This window comes from Rhinopithecus roxellana, chromosome 3, assembly GCF_007565055.1.
Source record: "Rhinopithecus roxellana isolate Shanxi Qingling chromosome 3, ASM756505v1, whole genome shotgun sequence".
NCBI classification, from domain to species: Eukaryota; Metazoa; Chordata; class Mammalia; order Primates; family Cercopithecidae; genus Rhinopithecus; species Rhinopithecus roxellana.
In genome coordinates, this window is record NC_044551.1 from 9,086,530 (window position 1) to 9,099,374 (window position 12,845).

The 12,845-nt window shown below is 39.3% G+C and overlaps 1 protein-coding gene across 1 annotated transcript in view; it reads left to right on the plus strand.

The window, feature by feature from the left end:
- IL6ST (interleukin 6 signal transducer) overlaps positions 1-12,845 on the plus strand; it is a 58,460-nt gene that overhangs the window by 9,969 nt on the left and 35,646 nt on the right. The window contains exons 2-3 of the mRNA XM_010386463.2: positions 1,089-1,176; positions 8,049-8,127. Of these exons, the coding sequence (XP_010384765.1) occupies positions 8,064-8,127 (64 nt within the window). The 5' untranslated portion in view covers positions 1,089-1,176; positions 8,049-8,063. The remainder of the gene's footprint in view (positions 1-1,088; positions 1,177-8,048; positions 8,128-12,845) is intronic.

The following is a 12,845-nucleotide window of genomic DNA, read 5'->3' on the forward strand; positions in this document are numbered from 1 at the left end:
GGAAGATGTCCACTATATAGTGTTAAGTGAAAAACGTTATAAAACATTTCTCACTTAATATGATTTCATCTTTGTAAAATAGGAAAGTGTATATTTATACAATATAAAGTTATATAATACATGTACAGAAAATTTTGCAAGAATATCCACCAAAATGTTCATAGTGGTTGTCTCTTGGTGGGATTATAGTGCACTTTCACATGGCATTTTTTCAATTTCTTTTCGTTAGACATTTAAAAAATATTTTTATAAATTTAATTCCTTATGTGTTATTAAGTTATATCAAAGGCTTAATGTGTATGAAACAATAATGGAAGATTCAGCTCCTTGCCTAAGTTTCAAGTTACTTCAAAGAGGAGCACTAGTACTTAAGCTAGAATTTAAGTGAACAAATCTTAAAATGAATTTTTATCTCTGGTTACATAGAATAGTTGTTAGCAGGCTTAATTTAGTGCTAGTAGAAGAAAAAAGATGTGATTGTTAAAGAACTTCTTCTGTCGTGAATGTTCCTTTCATGTTTCTGTGACATTACATAGACATCAGGGAAGTTTGCATTAGGTGTGGGTGAGCCAATAATGTTTGCAAGTGTATATCAAATCATAGCACTAGGGCTGGGCGTGGTGGCTTATATCTGTAATCCCAACACTTTGGGAGGCCAAGATGGTCAGATCCGCTTGAGCTCAGCCTGGGCAACATGGCAAAACACTGTCTGTACTAAAAATTAAAAAATTAGCTAAGTATGATGGTGCCACCTATAGTCCCAGCTACTTGGGAGGCTGAGGTGGGAGAATTACCTGAGCCCAGGAAGTTGAAGCTGCAGTCAGCTGTGATTGTGCTACTACACTGGAGCCTGGGTGATGGGAGTGAGACACTGTCTCAAAAAAAAAAAAAAAAGCACTAGGATATTTGAATACTCTTATACAAATGTTTATGGGTTTATTTTATTCTGAAGCTCAGAACATATCTAAAGTGGGATACTTACTGCAAACCCGAAAGCCTAAGAGCAGACGGGGATTTTAAAAGTATACATACTGTGTAATAAAATTATCAAAGCCAGCCTTCTGAACAAGACTCTCCTCTCTTTACAGTGAAACCCAATGGAAAAAGCATGACATTTGGAAGCAGAAGACTTAGCTTCAAATCCCTACTCCTTCACTTACTGATTTTGTGATTTGGGTAAGTAATTGGTCTTGTCTGAAGTTTTGATTTTTTGTTTTGTAAAGTTCCAATAAATAATCCCTGCCCTACTCACCTAATTCTTTAGGATATTAGGAGACTAAAGTAAAATAATTTATTTGAAAACATTTTGTGTAATGTAAAATAGTATCCTAGTGTTAATTGTTATGAACTCATAATTGATACTAATGGAAGAGAACATAATGTGGATAATTTAAAAACTAGTAATTAGTTAATTTAGTGTAGGTGTTACCAATTTCTGGCAATTTATTCACAGTAACACTGTACCATGAAAGATATTTAGAAATTTTCTTCATCTTGATCCCCACTCAACTTATTCATTCAACAAGCATTATTTGGCCTTCTATTTGGCAATTTTAGTTCATAATACTATTCTACAATTGTAATAGTAATGTTACCATAGTAATAAAGTTTATATTGACATGCAATGTAATTTTCACCTGCAATGTAAATCTAAGTATATTCATGCTTTTTATTTCATCCTTAGGTTAAGTTAGAAAATGAAAAAAAAAAAAAAATTACAATCCATAGGTGACAAAAATAATTTGTAAAGAGCATAACCATTAAATATTTATCAATTGTAACTCTACTGCTTTTTCTCCCACTTGAGAAAATATATGGAAATGAAATGAGAATGAACAACCATAGGGATAATCTTGAATTTGTTCTATTTTAAGTAAATCATTTATAAACTTTGTTTCTCTAACATTAAAAGTAGCAATACTTGCTATACATCATCTAGCTCCTTTCTGCACACTACCATGTTATATCACCATAGTTGAGGAATGATTACAGCATTTGGTTTTCAGAAATAATCTTTCCTGTATTTATGGTTACTAGTTAGCTTTTGGCTTCATAGAAGCTTCTCAAGTAACCTGCAGATTTCAAGGAAGGATAGTGTATACAATGTATGGTTATAATATATGCCTAGAAAACTCTGCAAGAGGTGAGGCAATAGTGCTATTAATAGAATTTTAAATTAAGTATTGTTGTCAACAGAAGGAAAGGAGGGAAAAAATAAGCAAAGTACTGTGAATTCTCTCTCTTTTTTTTTTTTTTTTTGAGATGGAGTCCACTCTGTCGCCCAGGCTGGAGTGCAGTGGCGTGATCTTGGCTCACTGCAACCTCCGCCTCCCAGGTTCAAGTGATTCTCCTGCCTCAGCCTCCTGAGTAGCTGGGACTACAGACACGCGCCACTGTGCCCGGCTAATTTTTGTATTTTTATTACAGACAGGGTTTCACTATATTGGTTAGGCTGGTCTTGAACTCCTGACCTTGTGATCCGCCTGCCTTGGCCTCCCAAAGTGCTGGGATTACAGGCATGAGCCACCGCACCCGGCCATAATTCTTTCAATTTTTTTTTTTTTTTTTTTTTTTGAGACAGAGTCTCGCTCTGTTGCCCGGGCTGGAGTGCAGTGGCCGGATCTCAGCTCACTGCAAGCTCCACCTCCCGGGTTTATGCCATTCTCCTGCCTCAGCCTCCCGAGTAGCTGGGACTACAGGTGCCAGCCACCTCGCCCGGCTAGTTTTTTGTATTTTTTAGTAGAGACGGGGTTTCACCGTGTTAGCCAGGATGGTCTGGATCTCCTGACCTCGTGATCCACCCGTCTCGGCCTCCCAAAGTGCTGGGATTACAGGGTTGAGCCACTGCGCCCGGCCAATTCTTTCAATTTTTAAACAAGCCCCAAGTGAAGTTACCTGTATTGCATAAAATATTTTATATAGTGTTACTGTGTCTTCATCTTTTAGGTTTGGACTATGAAATCAAGTCCCATAATAGATGTTTCTTCATCACCTCTCCATGACAATCTTTTAAAAATTAGGAAAGATTACTTTCTAAATGTGAAATGTGAAATCTACCTTTGCCTAGTTCCCTTTACTTGTGTTCCATGGTACTACTCAAACAAATCTAATTGCTTTGAAGTAATCATAAATTCTTTCATGGACCTCTTGTTCTGGAGCAGCTTTGTTGCAAGAATATAGTACATTTGATTTAGCACAGTGGCTCACACCTGTAATCCCAACACTTCAGGTGGCCAAAGAAGGAGGATCGCTTTAGGCCAGGAGTTTGGGACCTGCCTGGGCAACATAGTAAGACCCCCGTCTTTACAGAAAATTTTTTTAAAAATTAGCTGGGCATGCTGGCAAGCTGTTACATGATTAGGGAGTGCATAAAATCAAGTTAGTATGTATATTTAATAAAACAATATTGTGTTCCAAGTGTAGAACTAGGAAGCCATTTCTCAAGAAGAGTTAATAGTTTTATTGAGAAGAAAAAAATTACACATTAAGTGTTTTGTCTTTAATAATTTTAGCTTTCCTTTTAGGTTCAGAGAGTACATATGCAGCTTACATGAGTATATTGTGTGATGCTGAGGTTTGGAGTACGACTGAACTGTCACCCAGTTAGTGAGCATAGTACCCAATAGTTTCAACATTAAGTATTTATTTATTTTGTTTATTTTTTGAGACAGAGTTTCACTCTGTTGCCCAGGCTGGAGTGCAGTGGCGCCATCTCCGTTCACTGCAACCTCTGCCTCCCGGGTTCAAGCGATTCTCCTGCCTCAGCCTCCCAAGTAGCTAGGATTACAGGCGCCCGCCCAGCTAATTTTTGTATTTTCAGTAGAGACGGGGTTCACCATGTAGGCCAGGCTGGTCTAGAACTCCTGACCTCAGATGATCCACCCATCTCGGCCTCCCCAAAGGCTGGGATTACAGGCGCGAGCCACTGCACCTAGCCAACATTAAGTATTTTTAATTTAAATTCATTTTTTACATAAGTACTAAAGATTCACATGGTCAACATTCGAAGGCTGCAGAGTATATGGTGGAAAGTCTCCCTCCCACCCTGATCTCTCAAATACCCTGTCACAGCCAGTATTTGAACTTTTATCCTCCTAGAGATAGTGTATGCATATATAAAGAAACGAATGTGTGTTTTGTTTTCTTATGTGTTATTTTGCCTGCAAATAACAGCATATGCATTGTTCTGTACCTTAACAATGTAACAGTGTATTTTAGATAACTTTATGTTTCTGTACATATAGAGCATCCTCTTTTTTTTTTTTTAAATGGCTACAAGTATTTACATTTGCTTGGTTTTGGTATACCATAATTTAGTGTCCCATCATAATTAGGTTTTTTCAACCTTTTACTATTAAAAACAATGCAGTGAATAACTTTGTACCTGTGTTGTTTTGTTCATATCTATAGGATAAAGTAGAATCATTAGATTCAAATGTGTGTGTTTTAATTTTGATTGATACTGCCAAACTGGCTCTCTGCCTTGTTTGGGTAGAGCTTTTTTCTTTGTTTTTAAGTGAAGTCTAATTTACAAACAACGAAACTGACAGTTTTTAAAGTGCACAATGTATTGGGAAGCCTATGCCAATTTACGCTATAACCTGTAGTGTGTAACAGTACTTTTATTGCTTAGTTTCATAACACCCTGTTGATACCTTTTGGGTTTTTATATTTTTACCAACAATAATATGTAAGAATGGTATTGGGATGATTTTGGTTTATTTACCTTTTTTTACATACTGTAAAATAGAACCCATAAGTGTACAGCTCAGTGAGTTTATCACTGTCCAGATCAAGATAAAGAATATGCTCGGCACCCAGAATGTCCCCTTTTATACACTTCCTCACAAAAAACAACTGCTCTGACCTCTGTCACCAAACATGGTAGACTTTTGCCTCTTTTTGAACTTCTATAAAATAAATCATGCAGCACATACTTTCTTGCCTTTTTTCTCTTTTTAAATTTTTTTGTAGAGTCAGGGTCTCACTATTTTGTTCAGACTGGCCTCAAACTCCTTGCCTCAAGCAGTCCTTCCCCCCAGCCCCCCAAAGTTCTGATAATATAGGTGTGGGCCACTGCGTCCAGCCTGTCTGATTTCTTTCATTCTGTATTATATGTGCGAATCGTCCATGATGCATGTATCTGTTACTCTTTTTCACTGCTGTGATTCAGTTACTTGAATATACCGTAATTCATCCTAGTGTTTAAATAGATGTTTGGTTGATTTTATTTTTCATCTATTTTGAATAAAACTTCTGTAAACATTCTTGTACATGTCTTTGGAGGTATTAAGCACTCATTTCTTTTGGCTATACCGTATCTGGGCGGATTTTGTTTTTAAGGTCTAATTTATAAACAATAACATTCACCATTTTTTAGTTACAACTTGATAGGAAACCCATGAGTCTAACATTTCTGCATTTCTTATCAGCAAAACCCCTGATGGCTGCCTTTTTTCTGAACTTTGTTTTGAGACAGAGTCTTGCTCTGTCGCCTAGGCTGGAGTTCAGTGGCGTGACCTCAGCTCACTGTAACCTCCGCCTCCCGGGTTCAAGCAGTTGTCTGCCTCAGCCTCCTGAGTAGCTGGGATTACAGGCGGCCGCCACCACGCCTGGCTAATTTTTGTATTTTTAGTAGAGACGGGGTTTCACCATGTTGGTCAGGCTGGTCTTGAACTCCTAACCTCGTGATCCACCTGCCTCAGCCTCCTAAAGCGCTAAGATTATAGGCGTGAGCCACCGTGCCCGGCCAACTTACCTTTTAAAGAATGTTGGAAGGCAGACTCTCAGAGCCATGAAGCAAAGGACAGGTTTACTTACAGTCTTCAAAGATAGAGATAATGTCTCCCTCTAGGGTAAACGGCAGATATGCTTCCTGCAGATTTTTCAACTCTGGGGTTACTTAAGGTCTGTCTTTCTTTCCTGTGAAATAGCCTGTTCAGGTGTCATCTGACTTCACAGTGCCCTGTGGCAGTTGGGACTCAAGCAGCTGGCACAAGAAAATGCTGATACTCTGACTACTGTTATGAGTAATACAGTCCTTTGTCTCTGACTCAAAAATGTCATGCCTTTTGCCAGTATCCATGACACTGTGTTAGGCTGATTTGTTAGCTTGAAAGTAAGGTAAAATCTCAGTGCCTTTGAAATAGTTGACACAGGATTCAGTGAATTTTGACAAATGTAGTCTTTTTTTAAAAAATAGAGTCTTTATCGTGCCACTGTACTCCAGCCTGGGTGACAGAGCGAGACTCTGTCTCAAAAAAAAAAAAAAAAAAAAAAAAAAATAGAGTCTCTCTTTGTTGCCCAGGCTGGAGTGCAGTGGTGCGATCTCAGCTCACTGCAGCCTCTGCCCACCAGGTTCAAGCAATTCTTCTACCTCAAGCCTCATGAGTAGCTGGGACTACAGGCATACACCACCACACCCGGCTCATTTGTGTGTGTGTGTGTGTGTGTGTGTGTGTGTGTGTGTGTGTGTGTGTGTGTGAGAGAGAGAGACACAGAGAGAGAGAGAGAGACAGGGGTCTTGCTCTGTTGCCCACACTGGAGTCCAGTGGCGTGATCTAGGCTTACTGCAACCTCTGCTTCACGGGTTCAAACGATTCTCCTGCCTCAGCCTCCCGAGTAGCTGGCATCACAGACACCTGCTACCATGCCCAGCTAATTTCTGTATTTTTAATAGAGATGGGGTTTCACCATGTTGGCCAGGCTGGTCTTGAACTGCTGACCTCAAGTGATCTGCCCACCTCAGCCTCCCAAAGTGCTGGAGTTACAGGCGTGAGCACCTGCTCCCTGCCAAATGTATAGAGTCTTATAGTTACCACCACAATCAAGTCATAGACTATTTTTATCACTCCAGATTTCCTTTATGCCCCTTTTCATGTGCTGCCTCTACCTCAGCCCTAGGCAACCCTGGATCTGCTTTCTGTCACCTTAGTTTTGCCGTATCAAGAATTTCCGAGGCACAATGGCACAGTGGCTCATGCCTGTAATCCTAGCACTTTGGGAGGCTGAGGCAGGAGGATCACTCGAGCGCAGGAGTTTGAGACAGCCTGGGCAACATAGTGAGACCCCCATCTCTTATTAAAAAAAAAAAAAAAGAATTTCCTGTAAATAGAGTTATACAATATATAGCCTGTCGTGTCTGGCTTCATTTATTCAGTGTAATGCTTTTGAGATTCATTTATACTACTGCATCTATGACTAGTTCATACTCTTTTTTGTTTGTTTGCTGATTAGTATTCTATGCCTCTACCACTGTTTGGATGTATGTTTATACGTTCAGCATTTGGTGGACATTTGGATTGTTTCCAGTTTGGGACTTAAGAATAAACCTGCCGTGAACATTTGAGTATAAGTCTTGGTGTGGGCATATGTTTTTATTTGGGGGAGTACACTCTTTGGAGTGGAAATACCAAGTCTTATGGTGTGCTTTTAACTTGGTAACAAACTACCAAATTGTTTACCAGAGTGTCTGTATCATTTTGCGTTCCTATCTGAATAGTTATAGTTTTTAATCTCTCATTTTGAGTGAGGTTGAAAGTATCTTTTCGTATGCTTGATTTACTTGTATTTCCTTTTCTATAAACTATTCAAATCTTTTTGCCTGTTGTTCTATTAGGTGATAGAATTTTTTAGTAATTTGTAGGCATTCTTTATATATCAGGGAAAATTTTTGACCGTGCTATGAATTACAGACTGCTTTTTCCGTTTGTCAGGTATCTTTTAAGGAGACATATTATGGTGAGATTTGTCACTCTGAAGTTCTTAACCTCACAGTTATTTACTAATACAGGACTTCACATAAGAAACAAGATATCTCTTTTAATTAACCTTAAAGTATAGATTATGTTTTCTAGCAGTGTTTTCCATAGCCATAACTTCAGTGGAAATAAAGAAAAATAATGTGAAAACTTAAGTTTTCTACATTCTCATAAGAATGTTACCACCTTTTAGAAACATAGCTATAGCGTGGAAACGAGATTGTATCTTAAATTATGTGTATATAAGAGAAAAAATATTAAAAGTAATATTACATGTGTCTGTTGCAGAAATAGCCGCACAAGATGTTGACGTGGCAGACTTGGCTAGTGCCAGCCTTGTTTATTTTTCTCACCACTGAATCAATAGGTAAGGTTCATGAAATACCCTATCTTCTAACTTCACAAATTAGGTATATATATTTTTATATTATTAGATAATTAAGCTTATGTTTAATTATTATGTTCATATATTATTTCTAGGATAATCAAGAGAATAATATCTTAAATTGATTTTAATAAAAATATTCTCGATAATCTGTTTTTGTATAATTTGAGTTGTTAACAGTCATTCAGTAATCTTAAATGCTGTATATCAATACTAATAATAACTTTAAAATGGAGAAGGAAAAAAGTGTGTGGGTTGTTCTGTTTTTCAGTAAATAGGAGAAAATTTGTTAAATCTTGTTAAGTTTTACATCATTCATACTACATGCTCTTTAAGTATTGAAGGGCTGCTTTCCTGTGTCTCTAAGTCCTCGTCCCCAAACTACAGTTACCCAGATATCCAGTCATTCTATAGGATCTGGCTTTTAACCCTGTGCATGCTGATTACCTTCCTGATTCTTCACTTAGTTGCCTGTATTACATTTAAAATAGAATACTGGCTGGGCATGGTGGCGCACACCTGTAATCCCAGAACTTTGGGAGGCCTAGGCAGGAAAATAACTTGAGTCCAGGAATTCAAGACCGGCTTGGTCAACAAAGCAAGGCCCCATCTCTCTCTCTCTTTTTTTTTTTTTAAATTAGCTAAGTGTTAGTCCATTCTCAAACTGCTATAAAGAAAGACCTGAGACTGGGTAATTTATAAAGAAAAGGTTTAATTGACTCACAGTTCTGCAGGCTGTACAGGAAGCATGGTGGCATCTGCTTCTGGGAGGCTTTGGGAAGTATCCAATCATGGCAGAAGGCAAAGGGGTAGTGAGGCATCTCACATGGCGAGAACAGGAGGAAGAGAGCGAGAAAGGGAAGGTGCTACACACTTTTAAATGACCAGAGCTCACAAGAACTCATTCCTCATCCACAATCTCGAGGCAGTACCAAGTGAGAAATCCACCCCTATGATTTAATCGCCTCTCCACCAGGCCCCACCTCCAACACTGGGGATTATGATACGACGTGAGATTTGGGTGGGGGCACTGATTCAAACATGTCACGCCTCTAGTCCCAACTACTCAGGAGGCTGAGCCAGGAGAATCATGAGCCCTGGACCTCGAGGTCACAGTGAGCCATGATCATGCCATTGCACTCTATCCTGGGTAACAGAGCAAGACCCTGTCTCGTAAAAAATACTTATCTGTACGTGTGTGTGTGTGTGTGTGTGTGTGTGTGTGTGTGTGTGTGTGTATATAAATAATACTATTCCAGCTCTCCCCCTTACTAGCTATAGGACCTTGGTCAGTTATTTTCTGTGCCTCAATTTCCTGATCTATGAAATGGTGATAATAATGGTCACTACCTCCTAGGATTATTAGTGAGGGTTCAAGAAGTTAATATAGAGGCCAGGCATGGTAGCTCATGCCAGTAATCCAAGCACTTTGGGAGGCCGAGTTGGGTGGATCATTTGAGGTTAGGAGTTCGAGACTAGCCTTGCCAACATGGTGAAACCCCGTATCTACTAAAAATACAAAAATTAGCCAGGTGGTAGTGGCACACACCTGTAATCCTAGCTGCTCAGGAGGCTGAAGCAGGAGAATCACTTGAGCCTGGGAGGTGGAGGTTGCCGTGAGCCAAGATCACCACTGCACTCCAGTCTGGGTGGCAGTGAAACCCTGTCTCAAAAAAAAAAAAAAAATCTGGGCTTGGTAGCATATGCCTGAAAGTCTCAGCTACTTGGGAGGCTGAGGTGGGAGAGTCACTTGAACCCGGGAGGCAGAGGTTGCAGTGTGTGGAGATTGTGCCACTGCACTCCAGTCTGGGTGGCAGAGTGAGACCCTGTCTCAAAAGCAACCAAAAATAAGTTAATATAGAGGAAACATGTGGACAGTGCTTGGCCTACAATAAGCATTATAAAAATGATAGTTACTGCATATTTATTATAAAGGTTATTGTTGTCTTTGAATAAAAAGTTCGTTATGAAAAAAATAAATGTAATATACCAAAACCAGTCTGACTACAGTGGCTTTCATACTTACTTTGATGTGAACATCATTTTTATAAAGTTATGTAACTGTGTGGTAGCTGAGATATACCCTTGTTTCATGTTAAGCTAGTGATCAGTGAAAATTCTCAGGTGGTTTTTACATGAGTTACTCTTAAACTAGTTCTCCCTCACCCTATGTATGTTTCTTATTACCTAAATAGGGTATATTTCCTGGATTGCTAATTTCATTTTATCAGTTTTAGCCTGTTACTCTACTCTTTCAACATAGTTTTGAATCCCAGCATTTTCATCTGAAGTGTTAGCAGTTGTTTGTAGTCCTGTCCTCTGCTAATTTGATAAGCACATGTGTCTATCTTTTCCCAAGTTGTGGATTAAAATGTTGAAAATAACAGGACTGCATTAGTTACCTGTTGGTCCCTCACAAATACTCCAAATCTTCAAGGCTTAAAATGATAATAATATCTCTCATGGTTTGTATAGGACAGGACTATAGATAGGCAGGCACAATCAGACTTAATTCGTCTTTGTTGTACAATGTCTGGGGCTTCAGCTGCAGTATTCAAACTGGGAGCTGGAGTCATCTGCAGACTCCTTCGCTTATATGTCTGTTGTTGATGGTATCTGCAGGCTGGGGCTATTGTCCAAAACACCATACGTGGCCTCTTCTTTATGGCCTTGGCTTTCTTACAATGTGTGACTGGGTTCTAAGGGCAGATATCCCAGGAGAGAGAAAGAAAGCTAATTAAAGTCTGTATTCTTTTAATGATCTAGCCTCTGAAGTCTCATAGCACACTCCATTGGCTGGAGTGGACACAAGGCACCCATACAGATCTGATGTGGTTGGGGAAATGCAGTCCCCACCTCTTCATGAAAAGAGTGTGCGTGACATCGTAAGAAGAATATGTGGGATGGGATAAATATGTAGGTGTGGCCATTCTTAAAATACAGTCTTCTCCAAGAATTGAGGGCATGCACTTCAGCATATTCTACTTAAGACCACCCTCTGATTGACTTTTTTCTTAGTCAATATTTTTATATATGGGTAATCAAATATAAATATGAGTATGAACCTATAAAAGTAGCAAAATAGTAATATCTTAATATTCATTGTAATATCAGTTACAGTATATTCTTTTTCCTTTGTTTTTCTTTTTTTCTTTCTTCTTTTTTTTTGAGATGGAATCTCGATTTGTCACCCAGGCTGGAGTACAGTGGCGCAATCTCAGCTCACTGCAACCTCCGCCCCTCAGGTTCAAGCAATTCTCCTGCCTCAGCCCCCTGAGTAGCTAGGATTACAGGTGCAGGTCACCACACCCGGGTAATTTTTGTATTTTTAGTAGAGACAGGGTTTCACCATGTTGATCAGGCTGGTCTAGAACTCCTTACCTCAGGTGATCCGTCCACCTCGGCCTCCCAAAGTGCTGGGATTACAGATGTGAGCCACCGCGTCCGACTCAGTTATAGTGTATTCTAATTCACATTTTTTCATCTTGCCCTATAAACATTCAAAATAACTTTATCAGATACCTTTCTTAATTGAAATACTTTCTTTTTACAATTTAATCTCAGCCTGGTAGCCCTATGAAATGGGATTAATTTGGCATGGGATGGTTTTAGTGAAGCTGTGTCTCACTTTGAAAAACGGAACATTTGCCCTTTTTTTTTTTTTGAGGTGGAGTCTCACTCTGTCACTCAGGCTGGAGTGCAGTGGTGTGATCTTGGCTCACTGCAAGCTCCGCCTCCTGGGTTCATGCCATTCTCCTGCCTCAGCCTTCCGAGTAGCTGGGACTACAGGTGCCCACCACCACGCCTGGCTAATTTTTTGTATTTTCAGTAGAGACGGGGTTTCACCGTGTTAGCCGCAATGGCCTTGATCTCCTGACTTCGTGATCCACCTGCCTCGGCCTCCCAAAGTGCTGGGATTACAGGTGTGAGCCACTGTGCCCAACCCATTTGCCCATTTTTAATATTTCTCTTACTCTATGTGTAAAAATTAATCATATTGAGTCTCTAATTATGTCTTATGTTTTTAGTACTCTAGAGTATATTTCATATTTAACGTCCCTATAATTACTTTAAAGAAAGTTTAACAAATGATTTTGCCAAAGAATAAAGTGATGTCTAGGGAGTTGTAAGTTCTGACCCAGTATCACAGAGTAACTTAGTAGAGATTCTCCACTAGATGAAGGACCATACTATTGGAAATTGAGAGTAATATATGCACTAAGATTTACAGTAGACATGTATAAATAACAGCAAGGTGATATAAACAGGCCACATTATAAGTTTGAAACAAAGAAATACACATTCCAGCTCTGCATTTTACAAGCTTTATGAGAGGTCCTGGAATTCCATTTGGGGATACAATTTTGACTGCAAAAACTGTTTTTAATTTTTCCTGGGCTCACTGCAGCCTTGACCTCCTGGGCTCAAGCAGTCCTCCTGCCTCAGCACCTGACCCTCACCCCCAAGTAGCTGGGACTACAGGCATGTGCACCATGCCTGGCTAATACTTGTATTTTTTTTTGTAGAGGTGGGGTTTTGCCGTGTTGCCCAGGCTAGTAATTTTTAATCTCAAAAAAACTTCATGGGTAACTACCCAGGAACCCTACAGCAAATAGGATTCATTGAGGAAAGCTACCTTAAAATTGTGGACATTGAAGCTAGAGAAAAAGAATGAAACCATGTCAAATAGTTGGGACTTT